This window comes from Passer montanus, unplaced genomic scaffold (genome assembly GCF_014805655.1).
Source record: "Passer montanus isolate IOZ18808 unplaced genomic scaffold, ASM1480565v1 scaffold19, whole genome shotgun sequence".
Lineage (NCBI taxonomy): Eukaryota > Metazoa > Chordata > Aves > Passeriformes > Passeridae > Passer > Passer montanus.
In genome coordinates this window covers 8885557-8908573 of record NW_024366480.1, presented here as the reverse complement: position 1 = coordinate 8908573, position 23017 = coordinate 8885557, and the positions used below count along the sequence as shown (strand labels likewise).

General features: G+C 40.0%; 1 protein-coding gene across 4 annotated transcripts in view; it reads right to left on the bottom strand.

Annotated features, from left to right (window-relative positions):
- The window catches only part of SPIRE1 (spire type actin nucleation factor 1), a 127046-nt gene that overhangs the window by 9907 nt on the left and 94122 nt on the right, over positions 1-23017 (bottom strand). The window contains exons 8-14 of one of the 4 annotated variants that reach the window (XM_039706204.1): positions 21260-21346; positions 20755-20884; positions 17156-17197; positions 10077-10240; positions 5851-5941; positions 4962-5104; positions 2134-2307 (exon numbers count right to left, since the gene is read on the bottom strand). In XM_039706204.1, coding sequence (XP_039562138.1) covers positions 2134-2307; positions 4962-5104; positions 5851-5941; positions 10077-10240; positions 17156-17197; positions 20755-20884; positions 21260-21346 — 831 coding nt within the window. The remainder of the gene's footprint in view (positions 1-2133; positions 2308-4961; positions 5105-5850; positions 5942-10076; positions 10241-17155; positions 17198-20754; positions 20885-21259; positions 21347-23017) is intronic. The other 3 variants (XM_039706206.1, XM_039706205.1, XM_039706207.1) reach the window with 3 other exon arrangements.

The window sequence follows — 23017 nt, the reverse complement described above, 5'->3', positions numbered from 1 at the left end:
GAAAGGGAACACAAAGAAACGTCACTCTGTTTAGGGTACCCCACAAAAGACTAGAATTAAGTTAACTTCGTTAGATTTGCCAGCTAAACCTTTGGGGAATGGAAATCTAGTTTTCTGGAAAAAAACAAACTATATCAAAAGCAGCTGCAGTTTGCTCTGAGGTGTAAAACTGCACAGCCAAAACAAAGTATCTTCTGTTCCTTGTGAGCAACTTTACAGCTAACCAGCAGCTCTCAGCATTTCCTTCTGGGTTCTTCCCATAGCAACTGCCTTGCTATGGGGAAGGCACGGCTGAAGGCTGGGGCGGCACGGCAGAGGAAGTGGGTGGGAAAGCGGGATGCACACAATGCCAGCAAAACCCCCCAGTCTGCATCGTGGGAGACTCAGGGAAACTATCCGAGGTGAATGAGGCTGACTGAATGCTTGCAATCAACCAGAGCTTTAAGTCCTTTAGAAAGACATTTCTTACTTGAAGCTCTTCCTTCCCCCTCATGAACGCCCATTCCTTTAATTTACAGAACGATGACGTCGGGGAATATTGCTCCTTTGAAGAAATTCTGCGGATCTGCTATAGGTGTAGAGCGCGTACTAGGGGAATAGTGTGGGCCTGTTGTTGTACCAATCGAAAATGAATACCATTAAAACAGAAATAGCCAGCAGGCAGCAGGGGAAACATAGAAAATATTCACATGTTTAAATGCTAATGTTTTAATTCCAGTGGTTACACAAGGACAACAAAATGTTAATGCAACATTAAATGAAAGATAAATAATCCGTTTTCAGAAAACTGCTTGGGTTTTTTTTCCCCTTTCAGAATATAAATAAGTACACAAGAAAATATTTTTTTCTACACTACCTCTAAGGCACTGAAATTAAATTTTGCTAAGCACTGGCTAAACTTCATTGAACAATGATGCTTTGGAGTTACTGCTCAAACTTCCAAACCTGCACCCAAATTCAGCAGCTCCATGTGAAAGTACTCTCTGCAATACTCGCATGTGACAGAACATGGTAAAGACAAAATGTGGTTTGAATGGTCTTGATTTTCCAGAATTACACTCCATACTCTTTTTAATATTAAACACAAGCCAATACACTTATTTTTAAAGGGGAAAAAATATTATTTGCAAATAGTATTTTGAACTTGAAGTGTCCATGATCCTCTTGGGGACTGGCTTAACTCTGACTATGCAATCATTTTGTAAATACTATACCTCAAAGTGTGTATGTGTAATTTTTTATGCAGGAAAAGCAGGTAGTAAGAATTGCATACCCATAATGTGCTTTGTAGGTCATTCTCAGTGTACACACACCTAATAGGTTCTTATGACTAACACATTTTTACTCTAATGTATTCCTTCTTCTCATTAAAGGATGTCACTAGACATTCAAACGAGTTGCATTAGTAAACTGCAAAATGAATGAGCACCAGAGTGGCCTCTAAATTCTGCAATTCACAATTAGTCAGCACTCTGAAGTCTTACTTCTTTTGCAGACTACAAGTTTCTAAAAGATCAGCTGTGTATCTCAACTATAAACTCTCCTACAAATTCCTTCCTCCTTTCACTTATTGGTTAGGACAACAAAAAGAAGGAAAAATTAAATAATTCATCTTCAGTTAACATACGGGTAAATTAATTATTTTTTATTTTCAGTGGATTTGCTGTCCCTGATAGATGGATATGAGCTATCCTGCAAGTTCTGATATATACGTGTGCTGAGGACCAAAACAATACATGGGTTTTCAAGTAAAGCAGATTGCAAATGCCCTCCCATTCTACGTAGTGTACATTGGGAGAAACATAAAACCTCATTCTGTTCAACATAGTCCAAGGATCACAATAGTTTTGCTGGATTTTTGCTGCAGGATCTTCATGTGCTGTAATATTTAAGGTCTGTCCCATTGATAATCTGGTGATGTTGCATTTTTAGTTTGCTGTCCTTTCAGAACTGATTTCTTTTCCCCGTGAGGTGATTGAAGACACACAAATATCCTACACACATTGAAATCAAAGTCAATCAGGTGCAATGTCCCAGCCTAAGCTGTAATTCTTGCCACAGCTGAGGAAGTGCTCCCCTAGGAGGGAACATGCTGGTGAAGGTGATTTCCAAAGCCAGCAAAAAGAGGCAAACCTTTGCGGGTTTCCACCTGCTGGCAAAAGCTCTCTCACAGAGATAGTACATAGCCCCTGCCACCCCACACATGGCTGCTTCAACGGGATGGGAGCTGAGCAGAGAAGCTGTTTGCATAGTTGAAAAAAGTGGTCTGAAAGTCATCCTTGGAAATAAACTGGTTATCCTAGGAACCTGAACAATAGATAGGAAGCAGAGAAGCGAATGCTGTGTATAAATGAAACCATTAGCTTTGGTCCTCTGGGTCATGAAAAAAATAATGATAATAAAAATAATAATTAAAAAAGCAAACAGACTGCAAAGGTGCCCACACGTAAATCTCAGGACACTGAATTGATCTCACTGATTAAGCACCAAATCAGCTCACTACAGCAACCACCAGGGCTGACCCCCCCAAAATCACTGAGCCACCCTGCCTTTCCATGTACCACTGGCAGGGTGACATGTCAAAAGGACTGTGTTTGGCACTTTCCCAAGTTTGTTTCCCCTCCCCACCTACTTGGACCTAACTACCTCTGTCTGATGAGATGCCAGTTTACAAAACCATCGTTAGTATGCAAGACAGAGCAGTTTCTTGCTAATCCTGCTAAGAGACTGTAGCAAACCCCTGCCTGGTTTCACTGGCATTGACAGCTATTTGCTGACAAGGCCTCTTTCACCTTGGAGAGAAACCAGGGTCACAGGAGCTGGTGATAAGAAGTGAAACTCCATCAATCCTGGAGGAAGGGATAAAGAAGCGTGAGGTCAAATAAAAAATAAATAATACTCTGCACTTATTGAGAAGCATTCACTCTGGGAATGGCAATTTCACAGGTGCAACATCTGGCGCAGCCTCTGGAAGAGGTTGGCATCCCTCTGGGAAGGAGAGAGTTGCAGAAAGCCAAAGCGTGGAACTGGGCCAGTGCCAGCATAGCAGAACACATCTCCCAAAATGAAAAACAGGAGTGTCGAGGGAGGTGCCTGTTACACCCTAGAGGGCACTATTGCCAAGTTAAAGAATCAGCTCTCAAGGCGTCAAATAAAATAGGTTCTTATTAACAGAACATCATTTCACTACCAGCTTCCTTCTTTTTCACTTCAAAGACAAAACCGAGCTGGTGACAGTTCTCTAGAGATTAAAAAAAAAAGACCAAAACAAACAAAAAAATGCCCCTAAACACAAAAGAAATTATAAAACCCTTCCCATCTGTTCCCAAATTAGCCTGACTTATCTAATGGCTTTTTCTCCCTTTTCCTTTAGTATTTTTCAGGGGGAATGGAATAATTGAATTAATTTTTCTGCAATGGTTTTATTTTTAATGTATTTTTCTAGGCATATGTCAATGAACAAACTGACAGAGTGAGAGTATGTATGTGGTCAAGAAGGTTCTGGTAAGAACTTGACCTATTTAAAATAACAGCCTCATATAAGATTTTAAGTTGCATGATCCTCTGAAAGACACAAGATTAATATTACAATGTAGCACACTCAGACACACCAGAAGTGGGATGGAGCAAATGTCTCCCTTTGAACTATTTGTCTGTGAATGACACTGGGCTTACCAGAAAATAAAGTCTCATTTTCCACATACAGTGAATGCAGCAGGAGGTGACAGAGCAACCCATTTTATGTGACAGGGACTTCAAACACATGCTGAAGGAGCTCTCCAGTATGGGTCTGCTGCAATACATCCTGCTCCAAGTTCGCTTTGGCAGGAGATGTCCACCTGGGCCGTGCATTTATCAACGTGTTACTACCTGACCTGCAACTGGAATGAGAAACTACATTCTGCTTGGAAGGATGTCATAAAATCCAGCATACCTCTGAAAAGGAAAAGCCTGTTGTGGGAATATTTGGAGGTATTTTCACTAGAACAAATCAGCTTCATCATCGAATAGGTAAAAGCCCATTGTGGGAATATTTGGAGGTATTTTCCCTAGAACTGATCAGCTTCCTCATCTAATATGTTTGGATCCCAGCTGTCATCTCTTGGGCTGATAAAAATGCTCTTCAAAGCCCTTTAATACCACTGCACTACAAGACAGGGCAAGTGAATATTCCCTTCCTTTCAAAACTCAGATGTGTTCATTGATTTCTCTATTCACCAGCACCTCATGGGGCACACCTTGAAACCCTGCTGGTAGGAAAAGAGACAAGGAACATACCCTGCATGAAATTACAATGCACTAATCAGTATGTCAGCATAAACCAACCAGGATTTCATACCCTTTGCTGTTTGTACTCTGCTGGAAAACAGTTCTCAATTAAAGCTAATTGATCAAATGCACTGCACTTTCTTTTCAAGCAGTAAAACAGGTTTTTGCCTCAGTAACTTCAACAAAGTAACACAGACAAATCGTGATTTGGATTACTGAAAGAGCTCTCGTATGTATAAACATTACCAGGCAAGTCTTAAGGTGGGAAGAAAAGAAATCATTCAATTCATCCAGTTATTAGCTGCAATACTTCCAACAACTACAACAATTCCCCCAAATCCCAAAATAGATCCACTGCTTTGGAGTTGTCTCTATTCAAGTGGAATATCAGTAAGGTGAAGTTCATCTGTTTTGGTAACATTCTGAAACAAAAATCAAGACACGTGGTTTACCCGGAGTCCTAATCACAGTGCAAATGTTTTCTGAGGCACCTGTACCTGGGATTTTGGATAAATATGTTAGAGAGACAAAGTTCAAATCTTGATTTCAAAACACTTTTAGTAGCCAAGAGCTGTTTGTGAATTGAGGAGTTTTCTTTGGGTCATGTTCTAATCACACTGAAGCCAAGTTTTAATTTTCATTATACTCTTAGCATTCCTCTTTTTCTCTCTCCTACCACCCACTCCACTTACAAGTGACCTGGAGCTCTGTTTTGAAGGGGGTAGGAACTGTCTCACATTGGTTGGTGTTTCCTTTTCAATGGAGTGTCTTCTCTGAGGCGGCTGCCGTCTCTCGGGCTGTGGCGTGGACGATATGGGCAAGAACTTTGGAGGCACTAAGGATTCAATCAGTAGAAAAAAGTTAGTTCTTCTACAAGAGACTGTTGGCTAACAATGCTCAGTACTTAATCTAACCATTGATTTGCTAGAATTCCTACTACTGGTGGCTGAAGTTACATATCCATACTGAGGTGTTTCAGGATATTGTTCTCATTATTTCACCATCATACACAGAACAAACACATGCACAGATTACACAGCTCATTACAAAACCTTCCCAATGAAACTGAAACACTTCAAACAAATTAAAAATATTGTTACACAGTCAAACCTGCAATAACTGTGTCTGAATAAAAAAGGCCAGATCGTGCCCTTTTCCCAGTAAGTATTATTGGGAAATACTAGCGATTTGTAAGTGTGTTTCAAACACTGCCACAGTGGCAGAGATGGAGGAAACTTTTAAATTGGTCTTAGGTTAGAATACGCTTCCATAGCAAAAAATTATTTTATAAGATGAGCATAGCTAAACTATCCTCTCCATTCACATGTGACTCACTCTACAGTCCTACATAAACTTCAGGGACGAAACCTCCTGTTTCACAAAGATATCCACCCAGAGTGGAGGTTAAACAGCCTTCCAACTGTTTATCACACTTGACCCATTCAGCAGGGTTCAGCTTTAGAAGTTTATTCCATTAAGAACACTCAGCTTCAGCTTTCCATATAAGTGTGAGACAAAGTTCATAGCACAGAGGACAACAGAGGCGAGTAAAAGCAGCCACTGGGCTCTCTCATAACTCACTCTTTCTGCTGCTGGTGCCTTCTTGAGAGGGGTCTTCCACTTGTGAGGGGGAGATGCTGCTGCTGCTTCCTGACTGGTGCACTGATTCCTCCTGTGTGGCAAGAGGGAAAGAAACAGAAATCTTCAGTGACCGTTTTTAGTTCTTCTACTGCTTTTTAGCACACAGAAAACACAAGCTATCAAACATATTTTGGACCATTCAGTCACTCAAAGTCCTAGAAGTCTTGAGAACAACATTGACTATGCACAGTACTGAGCAAACAGAATTTTCAGTGCTCCGTTTTTTTAGAAAGTGAAGTGAAATAAATGGTACACAATTTGAGTTCAGTTTGCATGAAAGAACAAGATCAGAAGAGAGGTGCATGAATCCACTGAAAACTGTTAATTTCCCTTGTATTTAAAGACTTCTAGGGATTTGCAGTACAGCAGATATGTTAACACAGCTTTATATCTCACACTAACAAGGAATTAGCACTTAGATTTCTCTGGCCTCCAAAGGAAGGAGAGCCACTCACACAAGTGACTCAGGTGAAGAGAAATTAAACTGAATTTGACTGCACTGTTCCCTAATTCCCAATCCTGGTGTGTTTTTCCTTTCTTCTGTATTTAAAAGAAATCTCATTCACTGTATCTGCATGCTTCTTCTCAACAGCCAAGGGCAACTCCTGTGAAAGTGAAATGGTCTTTGACTAAGCACCTCTCAGCTATCTAAAGATTTATGCCACCCAAATTATTAAATCCTTTGCTGTCACCTAAAGCCTGTCTTCAGCCACTCGCTACCAGCAAAGAAAGAGATCATCACAGAAGTCTCCCAAATGAAGAGTGCTGAAGGACTGAGCCTGAATGCTCTTCTCCTCTAATGTGGATGCTTTCTACCAAAAGACTTACCATCATTTAGGCTGTCAAGATTTACAGATCAAACAAGTGACCTGCCCTAAAATCCAGCAAGTGGCTAAGCTTCTCTCTCACAGATTTCCTTAGCTGAAAATCTCCACTGGCTGAAAGATTACCTTCTTTGGTAACAGTAAGTCGGAAAGAAAAGCTGGCAGGATCACCTCAATGAGCACCACGCATCACAGGACACAGGCCTCTACAAATTCCCATCAGGTGATCTGTCCTTTAGGCTTAGCCCAAGGGAGCTGCTGTATTTGAGGAAACTGTTCCCACCTATTTGCCACAACACAGTACTCTGCAAGGGATCTTACACCAGCTCACATCCCAAAACAGTATATTCACTTTAACATTTCAGTTGTGACCCCACAAAACACTTGTGATGGGAAGCTTGAGCAGCACATTGAGCTACATCAGCTGTTTTGCTTGCAGAAACCAGTACAGTTCAGCTACAGAGCTGGCTAAGACACCTCTGCATATTGCTGCATGGTTGCCTTAAAAGACCAATGGAGAACTTCCATGACAATTGGATGCACTGTCCTTTAGAAGGGGTGCAAGTGTGCTCACAAGCCTGGAGTAAAATACTTAACATTTTGAGAAAGAGAACAGTGCTGTAGAGAGGGAATTAGTCAACTTTTCACTTTGTAGAAGTCAGACTGTTCTGAGCAGATGACAAGTTTACCATTGCCAGAGAAGCTAATGAGCTAAGATGAAGAACTAAGTAAGCTCTTCTGCTGTTCTAAAGAATGAACTGTTGGAGCCAGTGGCTAAGTATAAAAAATATTAAGTATAAACCAAGACATGGAAAACAGAAGCCAGGAGGAAATTAAATTGGACATAAAATCCTACTTAGACAACAGGTATTCCAGGTTAGTAATTTCAAATTACTACTTCTGTGCACAAACACATGCACTGACAATGCTATTGGTGTCCTACAAAATTTCTCAAACATAGAGGGCTTTCTTTTGAGAATGAAATCTTGGGTAGGAAGTCCTGATTAACCACTGCATGAATTCCTACATATCTATACAGCAACTGTTGATTATTATGTTAGACTATCTGACTTTTTACATTTGAGGTTGGATCAACCAAACATCCAGGACGCTGCACTTCTCCGGAGTGCCAAACAATTAGAATTTTACAGTTACTGAGAAAACTGCAGCTTAAAACATCTAAATATATTACAGACACAATCTGTGGCCAGATAGCTGTAGCTTCATTAGGAAGAGACAATTTTTTAATCTGTATCAAAAGTTACTATTAGATTGCTACTTCTCTTAGCCACACAAATCAAAATGGCACTTCCTGTTCCATGTCCTCTGGAATCTGTGATTTTAGTGGTGATGCAGAAAAAACAAGGACAGAGAGAAGGAAGAATTTATGTAATATTCATCCTTGATAGAAAATGGGCATAGGGCTGTATCAGACCTTGCCTTTCACCTCTGCCTGGCTACACTGAGTATTGGGGCACAGCCTGCATTGCAACATGATGAAAGAACAAAGGGGATGCATGGGGAAGAAAATGCATCTGCATCACAGCTCATTTGGAGGTCCACAGCTCAGCACTGCAGGTATTTCCAGCCTGTAATTTAGGGCACAACACAGTAATAATTTCACTCCCAGTGAGTAACTCCAAATAGGTTAAGCCCAACTCAAACTGCAGACAAAGAGGAGGACAAGTCATTTACAGGCAATCAGAACAACACACACACTCTTCTCTGTGTTACATACAAAGCAAAAGTCAGGGAAGAAATAAAACATTTGGACAGAGCGATCTTCACTCTCTTCCAATGTTCTATGTCCTTCACCACCTTGAAAAACTTCACCCAAACTCCCTTCAGTTTATTTTCACTACCGTAGCACTCTTCCTGAGCCCAACCAGTATTCTGCTGAGCATCTTTATCACCTCAGTTGCTTTACCAGCTATTTCTATTGACTCAAACTAGTCCAGCATCTGTTCTCTGTGACAGCTCAATGTGGTTGATTTATTTTCAATTTATCTTTTGCTGTATGTTCCAGAGCTTGTTCCATACCACTTTGCTTGCCTACACAGTATTCCCTAATCAATAGTCATGTTCAGATGTTTTATTTTTCCCTTCTACAAGAAGCATTTCGCATTTCCCATTACACAATTTTCTTTTACTCACTTCTGCTCATTTTCCTGTGTGAAATGGCATGATGCTTCAGGATACACAGAGGTACAGGCTGTAAGACCCAAGTGTCACTGACTGATCTGGTATTCCTGCATCCTGCCCAGCTTCATTCATATTAACAAACCACATATAGCCTCTATTGTAATTTTAAAGACTGATGAGTGATCTCAGAATGCAAATCTCTTCTGCTTTCAGAACAGATGCATCAAATTATGCACCCACACAAGTCACCCACAGGATAACCCCAAAGAGGGCCAACCTTTCACAGATCAGAAAGTATGCAAAGAGATAAATTTCTCCCCACATATATTTCTTCCCAGCCTCCTATCTTCCAGCATAGACGCCTTTGTAACTGCCCTGTCAGGAAACCCCTCCTTTCCCATTTACAAGAGAGAAAAAGAGTCAGGGAAGACTGCTTTCCCCAGGCTAAAATTATCCTCTGTGAATAAAGCCTGCCTGCATGTGCTTTCCAGACAGCTTAACTTTCAGAAAGGTCCAAACTCAATTAATAACACTACTGGTCCAGAAGACAAAGCTCATTCTTGAGGATGCAATGTTGGTACTTCCTGAGGATATATAATGCAGCTCTGAAGCTAAAAAGCTTTTTATGGTTTTCTCCTTCTAATGTTTTTTTAAATCTTTAACTCTTCATTTAGAGTAGATGAATTCAAAATTATTTCTCCATCTGAGTGGTATTTGCTTGTCCTTACCTGTGAAACATTTTTGGGGTGTTCATTTCCAATCTTATATAGCAAATTAATGCACTGACATTTGCACCACACAGCAACCCCTCTGGCACAGCTGCTGCTCTTTATTTAACAGCTTTTATTGTGAGGCTAGCCCCACATCTGAGTCCTTTAGCAGCTACTGCATGAGTGCCAGAAGGGTGCTATGTACTTTCCTAAATTCCCAAAAGCATAATTGCTACAAACACACTGTGGACAGATACTGGGCATTTAAGAAAGTAAATAATGGCCAAAATTACCATTTAATCTTTTGAAAGAGCATTCTCCTTTTTGGGGTCTGATCTAGTATTTTTGAAGTTCTGTGGGCTGACAAAGCAGCCATGGAAAATTCGGATTATAATTTGCTCAGTCATTTCTCATCTAATCAGTTCAGCAAACTAAGAAGCAAGACGCAGTTCTGACAAATTGAGAATCAAGTTGTGTCCTGATTTTTTACCTCTGAATCTGAGCTGTCAAGTTCAGCCAACGTGGGAGCCTTAAGGAGTCTCTTGCGTTGCACTGTCACTTGCGTGGCCCCGTTCTGCTTTCCTTGGGGAGCTGGGCTGCCATTCACTACAGAGGCATCCACTAATTTTCTTCCAGCCTCTGGCGTCGGTACATCTACCAAAAGAAACAGAACAATTGGTGTTTGCACCTCAAATGTATTTTCCCTTCTCAAATCTTACAGTTAAGGCAATACACGCAAAAGGAAAAAAAAATTATTGTGATAGTTGTAGCTGTGCAATTATTTTACTTTTAGTGATTCACTGCTCAGACAATTACAGGCAATGGCTTGCAGTACAGAAGCAGTATGAAAGCAGTGCAAAAAGCAGCATTGCATAATACTAAAACCCAACCTCACACCAATCAGCTTTAAAAAAATTGCCTGTGTTAACCCGAAAATATTCTTCCTTCAAGGTACAGTCTGTAATTAACTATGTAAAAAGGACCAGAAGAATGCACAACCATATCTGGCCAAGTGGGTTTCCAGTGAATCTGAAGACAACACCACACAGAAATTAGGAGGTTTAGCATGGAGTGAACCCAGTTTTTCCTGTGAGGACAGAATTGCACTTTATTCTGCAGGATACAGAGAAGGAATGAAAATGAGGTAAATAATGAGTGTTCATTACAACTCTTAGGCATGCTTGGCCGTTTGTATTAAAAACAGGTCTGTGAGGTCAGACCTTCATGGAACAGCAAAACATGAGGCTCCAGCTCTATTTTCATCTACACAACTTTTACAAGGATGTAACTCCACTGAGTAAATTCCTCAGGATTTCTGCCAGTGTGCAATGAAGACGCATCTTCGATAATGTAAGCTCTGGGTCTGCTGTGCTTAGCCTAGCTTAGCTTTAGACATTAAGAAAATGACCTAGCCTTTGATATTTTAGGAGAGCTTAGAGTTTGGTCTGATAAATCAGTTTTATCCCTGTAAAAGTACAAAGTACAGTATTCCAATCTGAAGAAAATTATGTTGGAGGGACAAGGAAGAGAAGCTTTTAATCTCCCATCTGCATGTCTGTCTAAGCAGCTGGTCTTTCTATAAATGTGTTTTTCTGCTCACGTAATTATAGGACTCCTTCCCCAGCCTTGTAATAACAAGGTACCTCCAGGTATTACAAGGCTAGAGTAACGATGAGTAATTATTCCCATTTTTATACATGGTGAAAAGAGGCACAGAAGGTCAAGTGACTTGTACCTTAGGTTACTGGGAGGACTGTGACAGGGAAATTATATCACCCAGATATTCACAGTGCCAACAATGCAAGTGCTCACACATCATTTGGAGTTACTTACACAGGTGCCCTGGTACAAACAGACACAGTCACTCCTGCTACAGCACCATGTGCATGGATAAAGACATCCTTGCACCAGGTAAATCAAAGTTACAGACCACACAAAGCACAGCTACAGTAGTAGGTCTGTTTAACAACAGTCTCACCACAGGACCTATTGAAATAAACTAAGAAAAGGAATAAGTTAAACCAATATATATTTTAAAGAATTATCCAGGTTATTGTTAAATGCTGGAAACAGACCCAACAAGGAGAGGGGGTGCATTATAATTGCTATATAAATCATATCTTCAACTGGGAGTATAAGAAAAGGCAATTATTTGGGCTATTAAAGTCACGGTGACATTCCAGGCCTATGAATCTGTATACCAGAGTGTTATTACTGCCTTCAGGTCCTTCCTACAAAGAGCTGCAATCAAAGCCTTAGACTCTCTAACCCTTACTTCCTATCTTCAAAGGCTTTGCTAATGGGTGTCCTGACTACCACAATGGCTTACAGGTCATGGGTTTTCTTCCTCCTAGATTTCTGTGGGTACAGCATGGGCGTCCCCCACATCAAATGCATTCCTGCTCTGACAGCAGCATAATGCAATTCCAGAAAGGGACAGCAGGAAAACAAAACCCAAACTGCCTCCCCTCCCTGCTGCCAGTGACACTTCTTGAGATCTCATAAGTAGCTGGCATGCAGTTGACTGAAGTTCTCAGTTTCCCAAATGAGCAAGAAAAACCTTTGATTTGTCTTTGGATGGCACAGGGCGGTTCCTGAACAGATTGTCCAAGGAAGCAGCCCCAGCACCACCCACACAACAGCCAAAGGTGGTGTCCCTTCTCCCCTAAACCTCCTGGGTGGGGACTGCCCTGCCTGATGGCAGGGAGGGTGAAGAATGGCCTGTGAGCACTGCTGGACCCACTGGAGATAAATGATGGGAAGGTCAACAGCACTGCCCTCCTGCCAAAAAGTAAAACATACAATAGGCCTGGGGAAAGGAAAAAAGGGGGACACCACCAGACACCCCCTATGGCAGGTGATGGAACGTGTTTTCACATCAAAAATTGTTTTCCGGTGGTTTTTGTTTGTTTGCTTGATCTTTTTTTTTCCGGAATTTAGGCCAAATTTCTTGAGGCCTCAGAAGGCAACTGGTCCATTTTGAAAGTAATTTATGTAGCAATCACGACCTAGGAAGCCTAAAACAGATGTTATTTAAAGTCAGGCACATATGAGTTTTTCATAGATATTGAAGAGTTTCTCATATGTTGATTCTAGCCTTCTTGAAACACCAAAGAAATTTTAGGTGAATCAAGAAGACAATCCATCATAGTACTTGTCTTCAAGGTTTCTTCAGTAGGAAATGTGATTTATCACCATTCTTTCCTCTAGAGAAAAAAAAAAACCAGGGAGTTTTTGCAACTTGCAAGCACTAAAGAATAACAATAAAAGAAGAATAAAATTAGAAAACAGTCCAATCTGTAAAATTAATTTGATCAATCAAGTTCAATTTATCATTCTTACACTTACAGTACTAGATTGATGTGAATAAATGAATTATCACAATTCAAGGAAAAGATCGTGAAGCATTGAAATGTTTCAGCTCAAATGTTGAAACATTTGAGTTTCAACAGATTTCAAGAAAAAGTTCTTGTTCTAATATTAAAACCAGAATCTGTTAGCAGACATAGACCAAAAAATTCTTAGTTTGTTTAAGCTGTTTTAATGATCTTTTAGCTGATTTAGTGACAACATAAACATTCACGGGTGACGAATAATCGTACACTGTCATAAACAAGATAAAATTATTTAGGATAAACAAGTTAGAAGCAACAAATACACTAAATCTTATAAATATGAACATGACAGAAGAAATCAATGGATGATTCTTTGAAACAAAATCTATTAAAAAAAATTGGATAGTAGTTTACAATCTCTAGGTTCACAGAACACTTAAATGTTTTGAAGATGATTTCAATGATATTTAAAAAGGCTTGTGTGAGTAATAGCCTGGGGTTAAGAATTTATAGGAGAGTCAGACACACTGGGGGAGTGTCATTTCTCTTTGTTTTAAGGCAGCAAGTACAGTGAACAGTACCTGAAAATTGGATGATTGCGTTAGGTTTCTTTTGAGATTTTCTCTAAGTTTTCATTACAACAGGCAAATGAAAGAAGGCAAAGTCTTGATTTGATTACTTGATCGTTGTGTTGGGCTTCCCTGACCAGCCTTAGCAAGGGGGAGACAAAAAAACCCCACTGCAGGATAATATGAAATGGGCCTTTATTTACATGTAAGATTATGTCTCGTGAAACAAGGAATTAAGCAGACCACAAATTACATGCAAACCTCAGCAGCCATGTAACCATATGCTGTCTGCTTCCTCACCAGCTCTCCTTGGCCAAGAGTGATGACAGAAACCTGAATTTTCTTCTATACAGGAAATGTACACCTTGGGATTAAACTTTTTACACTGGATTTAAAAAAAGGCTAAGATGAATTTGCAGAATCATTATATGTTTGCTTTTTGCTGGCTATTATGTCAATAATATGGTGGGACGTATTGTATAATGAGCAAAAGTAACAGAGATGTGCTCATTTCAGTGGACTTCAGATGCTGAATTCAAACCTGAGAACTAATAAATCAGTCTTTTGCTGTGTTTGCATCCCATGTATCCCTGTGTTATGTAAACTAAAGAATTTACAAAGACCTGGTGGAGCTCCTGCCTCCCACTGGTCTGAGACAGACATAATCTAAAAGTAATAATCCCCATGAAATTTGGTGTTAAATGCTTCAGTTTCCTCTTCTCTCTCTGCACACCTCTCAGTTCCCACCTTCCCCCAAATGTACAAACTGTTTCTGAAATAACAACTTCAAAGCAGCAATGCACACAGCTTTGAGGCAAGAACTGGAGTGGTAAGAGTGGCAATGACTGATCTTTTGAGCTGTATTCAGGCACTGCATTGAAATGAAGCTGCTTTTCAGCTATTTTTCTCTTAGAGGAAGTGGGTAATGACTGCCCTGGCTCCCAGTTGTTATCTGAGTACCTCTCAGGTAACTCACTACAGGTGGCTACCACTGGCTCCTTCTATTCTACCAGAAGGAAAAAGCAGTGGAAAAGGAGACCCCAGGAACCCCTCCTGTCCTCTTCAGGAGAACAGCCGGCAGATGTGTGGAGCTGGGCACTGTGACACACCAACTACACTGGCTTAGTGCCAGCAGAAGTCTTCTCAGGATTCTGCACCCTCCCCATCGGAGGCAGCATGAATAATAGAAACCTGCACCCGTCCTTTAGCACTTAGCAGGAAACACTTCTCTTTTTCAGCTGGTTTGTGGGGTTTTCGTGACAGCAATTCCATCAAGCAGAGTGCAATGAAAGCAGTGAAAAAGCAAGTGTGTGCAAGCAGTGATGAAAGCACAGTACAGCCTCTCTGCCTCTAAAAGAATGAAAAAAGTAAAAGCACGCAAAGCAACAGCATCCAAAATTACTGCTTATCTGTTTATTATCAATATCCCAACCCATCTAATTCACTTGTACTGCTCACCTGGCGTCTCATACATCTACCTAACTGGAATGCTTTAATCATCCTGAATTTTCTTCTAAGGACACTTTATCAGATCCCTCAGTCACGCCATATGATTCTACTTGCTGAGAACCACATGACTTGCAAAAACAAAACCAATCACATTTGGGAGATGGATAAAGAAACCAGGAAGAGTTCTTCAGTGGTCAGTCAAAAACAGCAAATCCAAGTATAGTACAGTTTTTTAAGGCTATTTAGTCAAAATAAAAATATTATGGTTATGAATTAATGGATTACAAAATATTGTTTGGATTTAAACAAATGAAGATGTCTCAGAATTCTTAGAAACTAAAGACAAAAGAAGAAGCAGACAGACACACATAGAAAGACAGATCTGAACATTTCCCTTTAGCTGGTCACTGGCATATTCAGTTTTATCTTCTTAAAACTAGAACTTTCAGCACATCTGAAAAAGCAATACTTTTTGAAAACATAAGTTTGCCTGTTTATGCTTCTATCTGAGGCCCTGGGGACCCTGCAGCTTTCAGTGGAGTAAAATATGATGCCATGTACATATGTAATCTGAATCCCAGCAGACAGCTGTAGTAGCTGCACCATCCACCACGAGTGTAAGGTTTCACAAAAAGGCTTGAGTGGCATTAACAGCTTGTCACCGGCTCTGACAGCAGAGCCTGTTCCTTCCTCCCTTCCACCCCTGCTCATCAGCTGCCCTCCTCAGCCAGCTCTCTGATCATCTGATCAGATAGTAGGCAGGCTTCAATCACTAAAAGAGCAGAAGAACAACCTGGTAAAAAATATTTAAAGTATTTGTTCCTGGGTTACAGGAGTTTAACACGGTCCTCTTGTGCATAAATGAGCAGGACTGACACAGAGAAGGGGAGAATCACATGCTTAGAGGGGAGCCTGGGGAGGAAGGGAGCAGTGAGAGTCTCCTCCCCTCTCAACAGTGGCAAGCTGTTTCCTTGGCTCGGTCAGAACAGGGAGCCACGTTCACAGATATGTCACTTGTGAACTGTGTTCCCGTATTACATAAATGCTGTATTTTTTAAGTTATAGTAATAAAAAAAACTTCTATGTGGTCTTTCTAGTTCACAATATGCCAGCATTTCAGTCAGATGATGCCTTTCTGTGGGGAAAATAACCAGATGAGGCTAAAGGATGCATGGAAAAACTGAGGATGTGAACTGTGCTGAAGTCCTAGATGAGATGTTTCTATCTATAACTCAGAGGAAGGAGGGGAGGTGGTACAAAGAGCATGGATTTATTTGGAGACTTTTTTGAGGGTCACCTAGGGAAAATTTGATAAGAGCTAGCTATCTCCTCTGCCAACAAACCTTTGAGGCTGATGTTGAATATTTCCAACATCAATGATGGAAACTTTGGGCCTGATCATCCTGGAAAGTTAGTGTATAATGAGGAAGGAATTAATTATTTTCTGGCTACTAGGCTATCTGACATTGCAGTATCCAAAGGGCAAGAGGTTCATACAGCTGCTGCATGTCCTAACTAATGGCTGACCAGAGGAAACCTGAACATTTATATTATATAGTTGATGAAGGGTCATCTTTTGGATCCTCTGCACCAGCTATTACCAGCAAACCTTATTTTTCTAAGTAAAGAAGGAAGGTTTAGCCTTTTTGTTGGTGAATGTCTTTGATTTCATACCTCACAAAGCTTTCACTGTAAAGACATTGCAGAACTGACAGTTTCTTTCTAGATCAATATACATAGGTATATTTCATTTAATCTAGAAAGGAAGATGAGTTCAAAGCTAGTTTTAGGATCCTGGTGAGAAATGAAGTACCGCAAAAAATGGTCTAGTCAAAAAGTGAGTGCAAAGATATAGAAGTCAGATTTATCAATAAATAAATCAGACTTGAAGGTGATGCTGAACTCTGCAATCATTTTAAGAGTCTGGAATAGCTCTGGACCACCTTATTTTGTTTATTAATTTAAGCAGAATTGCAGCACTCTGGTGAATACTCTGTATTTCAGGTGAAATGCAGATGTTTCCTGAACCTAAGCATCCTTTTGTGGCAAGGGAAACATAAGTATTAATAACTAATTTATCTAAATTTTTTATTTTCACTGACCATATATTGGAAGAATCCCTTCAAGTTTCTTTCTTAGATGGGAATTCAACAAACAGATGGAACAAATTTCACAATAAGCACAACAACCACGTCAGGTGGTGCAGCACATTTTACCTGACAAGTCAAAACTGTAAGACATGCTAAGTGGCCGCATTGCTGTAAAAAAAGAAACAAACACAACAAAAAAAGAAAATGATTCAGCTCTTAGAAAAGCAGAGGGATAACGAAAACAAAATATTAACTCCACTTGAGACATTTTGGACTCTCTTTCTTAAATCCAAAATGTGTCAGACATACTACTGCTTTACTGTAGTAAAGCTCAAAGTCTGAAAACTACAGTAGCATAAACAGGACTTACAAACAGAGCAGTTATACTACTAGTAAATTAAGAGTTTTGGAATTCAATAAATCAAATATCAAAACAAGAGACAAATATCTAAAAAATCGAATACTTTAAAGTAAAATCACCACAAAGAGAAACAGGAAAAAGGGAAAGAGACAGAGAGAGAGAGAGAGGAGAGAAATAGTTGGGAAAAAAATGAAAGCACAAAGCCACATTTCACACAAGTTTCAGTGACCTGAAATAAAGATATTTCTAATTTTTTTAAGCATAATCTCCAATGATTATAATTAAACTAATAAAGAGAGACACCCAAGCTAAGCTTGCACAGTAGAGCAATCCTCCTTGAAGAGGATGGAAAATAAGGCCAAACAAAATCTGATTTGTGCTGATTCCTGTTCTTTTTAAAAACCTTAGGTGCACTTAGCCTTTAAAATGCATCCATAATATTATTCTCTTCTTCCTGGGTCTCTGATGATTTTGTTGTTAGATAAAAAAGTGGTCAGATGTTCTTAATTTCTGGAAAGACCTATACATCTTTCCAATTAAACAGTGTATTCAGAGAGCAGACCCTCAAATATTCTTCAACTGAAAACAAAATTTCAGTGCACTAATCCAGATAAACAGCCAAGCCCAGTGACAAGAATGTGCAAAAATGCATCAAAATTGAAATCAGCTTATGTGTCTTCCTTGACAGGTGATCAATCTGCAAGCTGGTAGAAAGAGCCTGTCAGACACACAGACCACTGCCCTAAAAGATATTTATAAAAAGGTTGTACTGAGACAAGTTTTGCTCATGAGGATTATTTAAAGTGGTGCATGCAGTAGGTGGCTGACTCAGAGCTAAATCTGGGAGTCAGGGAACTTTTTCTGTATTCATTAACTAGAAGTTATCCATAGGCAATAGCTACAGTAACAGTATAAAAATTTCTGTCCAGACTTAGCATAAAGGCACATACTTCTTAAAGCAGAAGGGTGTTTATCACCTGATGCTGAGACATTGATAAAACCTGCACATGAAACAAAGTTTTCTCCAAGCTCCATTAGCTCCACTTGCTTGAGTCCCAAGTGCATGGTTTTAATGAAAAGCACATGTACCTCAAGGCTGTGCTTGCCTCGATGGCTTACGCTGATGATTTTATGGGGTCATTTGAAAGCTCACTCCAACTCCTCTGCTCAAACCTCTCCCTTTGTGAGCACAGTTCAACCCCATTTCCAAAGAAGGCTGAGACTGAGACTGGCCATGGCAGAGAAGGTCTGACCTGTCCCATTTGTGGTGTAGAGAGAGGGACAAAGCCTGTGGCTGCTGGGGAGCACATGCCATAGGTACAGCCTTAACACAGAGGAGGAACTGCAAGAGTACAGCCCCCACTCACCTCAAGAGCCAAGTGCAGTTGTGCTCTTGACTGTATAAACTGAGCAAAAAGAGTTTGGAACATGTGAAACATGTCTGGGACATGTGAAACACACCTTATGCTCCTGAATACGTCGCTGTAATGTGCTATTTTTTTTCTCCTTTTTAATAGCAGCAAATAGTTCTGTCCAGATGGTGCAAGTGTCCCACATGGTGTCACTACTTAGATTTATAATCCTTAAACCTCATTACCTTACATGTTGTTACACTAAATTACATTCAGTGGTCACTTAAACTGTATGGCAGATGTACTTGTACCATACTGAATGCCACTAACATTGCTCTGTTCCCAAATTGCACAAGCACATTCTTTTTTAAAAGGAGCTTTAGGTGTAACAATCATTCCAATTGTGAGAAAGAATGAAACCTCATATGCCAGCATAAGGAAAATTATCTTAAAGGTCTTTGGTCTTTTTAGTTCTTCATGCCAGCAGATAATATATACTTTGAAAAAAGCTTGCATGCATCCACTTTTACACCTCCATTAACGTGGCATTTAATCCAGTCAATTCACTGGACTTAAGAGGAATTGCCCCAGTTCCAAAACACAAACATTTAATACTCTAACAAAAAGGGAAAAATAAGTGGAAGACAGGTATCCCTCATTGGAGGCAATGCCTTGAAATCAATCCAGAAGTCCTAAGCAGCAGTGGTTCAAAATTTAACATCAATTTTAGAAATTGTTTACTAACTGGGTCTGATGCCATTCATATCAGGTTTATTAGATCAGGTTTGCTGCCCCTGAGACAACATGGTAGTTCGCAGACAGACAAAAAACACTGAAATGGAATGTTTGAAAGAAAAGTAAGGAGTTATTCCACATTTCTACAAGCTTCCTACATTTGGAAAAAAGTCTAGGCCTGTGAGAAATGTTAATTGACACAGCAAACATAAACTGAACCCAAATCAGAAACTTGGAAGGTCCCAAAAAACAATATTTGAAGCACTGCTCTTTTACAAACGCACGCAAGCATTCCCCAAACTCCATCAAGCACTTCAAAAACAATGCAACAAAGTAAGACTGATGAAATTGTTTTGCTCCAGAAACAACGGGTTGTCACAATCCACTTGAATGTGGACCAGTGCCTTTGGGCACATGTGGCAAGTACAAATATCTTTCAAAAAGCAGTGACAGAGAGTACGTATGTGGATTTTTGTACGTGTATACAGTTTTAAGCCACAAAATTCCACATTTCCTCTTTAAAAATTCAGCTACTTCAGTTTTTCTGATACAGGTAAATACAGCACACTTCAAGCAATCTAAGTCACTATGTAAGCCTGCATTTGTCATGCTTTTGCATCAGAACCACTGAACTAATGCAAATGGGTGACTGCTGCATCGCATGGTATTTGCATCATTTTTGTAGTGGTTTGCTGAAAATACACTGCAGGAATGAAATGCTTTGCAGTGCAAGTCAGAATTATTTTCCCATTAAAAGACCTACAAATGCATTTTCCATTACTTGGAAAAGGAAGCAAAGATTTAGATTCAAAATAAATGCAACAGATTCAGTAAACAAAATAAAAACCAATTTTAAATTAAAATAAAGAAGTTGATGATGCTAACACAGGGAAAAAAAAATTATTAAAATTCAACATGTAAAGAATACTTGCAGGTAATCAAGGTATACTGCACCAGAGACAAGCAACACCTGATCCATTCTCAGCAATCTTATGTAAGACCATAAACTGTCATGTGCAACAAGCAATACAATACCATTCCATTTATCTAATACACTAAAAACTTGAATGGAATCAAGGTGAACCATTCAGTTTCCTATTTTAAAATATAACTAAGCACAAAGATTGCACAGCCCTAGAAAAGCTTGTAGGCTATTTCTTTTTCTGAAGGAGTAATTTTATCTTTGGTGACATCTGCACATATGTGGCTAAAACTGCTGCTTCCTATGTGGGAAGTTTTCTGTGGATGCTGCAGGTAAAAACTGGCCACGTGCTTACCCAGCCTGCTCCGCCTGATCTCATCAGGGGAGACGGGACGGAGCTTCCTCTCTGCCTTGATCTCCTCCAGGATCCTCTCATGGAGGCTGCGGGGCCGTGGCGGGGTTGGTTTCAGCTTCCTCGCCGAGGCCTTGGGATACAGGGATAATCATATTTACATTAAAAAGTGCATCCTTGAAAGTAGATTTCACACTTTTTTTTTGAAAAAATGTGGAATGCTGTGATATGATTTTACATATGCTCAATATCAAACCTCGACATAAACTGAAAGAGGGTTTTATGCATCATGGTTCCCTAGAGATAAAGGGCTGCTGGAAATAGCAGCTGTTAATTGGTACATGCAACATACTACACACTGTTCTTTTAAGGGATCCTGTTCTGTGTACAAAAGACAATTATTTTTGGAAGCCCTGGCAGAAAATATTATGTTTATGTATTTGCTGGAACCAAACATGCTTTGAAAAGCCACTATTTTGTAAGGAATGAAGCCCACTGGATTACATACAGGATTTAATGGAGGTCGCGATCGGATGAAATCCAGGATTATTTCATGGGCACTCTTTTTTAATCGAGGTGGGATGTCACCGTTGACCTGGAAAGAGAAAGTGAAATATATATTGCTGTGTTTCACATTTATATTCAGGCAGATGAGATCAACTGAAAACTCACAACAACCCTGACAGAGCTGCAGTGTTCTGACACCTGCACCAGACATAAAACCCCACCAGTTGGGAGCGGAGCAACAATCCATATGCAGAGCACAGGCAAGCAAAGAAGGTACTTAGCAGCTTTTCAGTTTTGCTGATGGCTGCAAAATACCTCCAACTGCAGCAGCTTTAAGCAGCAATATTTAGGATTTTGAAGTAATGAAATCAAATGTCAAGGCTGCAGTTGTGTCTATGGGAGAAGCAGGTTTCTTCACTGTAAATCACATAATTCTGTAGCAGAGGGGCTGGGTGAAGACTGTTTGCTTTTTTTGTTTGGCTTTCTCCAGAGACACTTAGACATTTAGATGTAAGGCCATATACAAGACATCACAGGGAAGAATCATCAATTCACTACATGTACAGGATTTAAAGAAGGCAATGGAAGTTTTCATATCACATGAAGAATATATAAATTGTAAGCTGGGAATATGTGTATGGATTTCCTTAAAAAAAACCACCTGTCAGGTTCAGTTTTCACAGAGCACAGTGCCCAAGCACACTGTCACAGACAATAGATCATCCTATGTCATATATATCCTTCTGCTACCTCCTCTTACTGCACAGTAGCTGGCCATCAGCCCTGTCCTCCAATTTGACAGAAATTTCCATGACACTGTATTGCTTAGACCAAGTATTCCATATTTCAGATTTATCTTTTAAGGGTCAGTTGCCTCTTTTTATTTTTGTGGGACTGTATTCATACAAGCTCTGTAGCCAGAAAACCTATGCAAAGACACATGTCTGGTTTGCCAAATAACATTGTGCCATAACAATTATGCCTTTCTGCTAACCAGAAGGACTGCTGCCATCACAAAAAGAGGTTTAAATGTCCATAAGGTCACCTGAATATGATCCCTAATTGAACTTCACCAATGCCATGCAGCTTCCATACAAGCTCTGCTCACCTCAGGCATACCCTGTGTCCAGGCTGAGGCTGAGTGACAGCCTCCTCGAGAATTCATCCCTTTCTCTCTAAGAAATCAGATGCAGAGTTCCTCTTGGGGAGCATTTAATTGCTTTCCTGAGGACTCTTTCTGGAGATATCTTACCCCAGACACAGTCCAAACTCTGTTTGTTCCACTCTCCTTAGTTTCCTTAGAGTGAATTTCATGTTGCTTGGCAAAGAATTCCAAGCTGCTAAACTCTGCAACATGCATCATCTTCTTAAAAAAAGTGCACAAAAATTAAAATGGAAAAGGTTTATACTAAACTGTGATTTGACATTTCCTGATGAGGAGAATACTATTTTAAGGGGTGTGATTGATTTCTTCTGTTCAAAGACTGAGCAGTTTTTTGAGGCCAGCATGCCCTGGAAGATGGTTAATGAAATGCGAAGTCTCTCTTCCCTGAGCTACTGTTCATCAGATGTCAAAGTTGATAGCTGAAGTTGAGAATTATTACCATCAGAACAGCCGTTTTGTAAACTGATAATCTCTGCTGGAGCCTTGGGGAACAGCCCTCTGTGTGACAATAGTCAATAAATAATACATGGCTCTGAGCCTTTCACCTCAGGGCACTCTAGGCCCTGACTTAATGCCACCAGGGTATAATTAGTA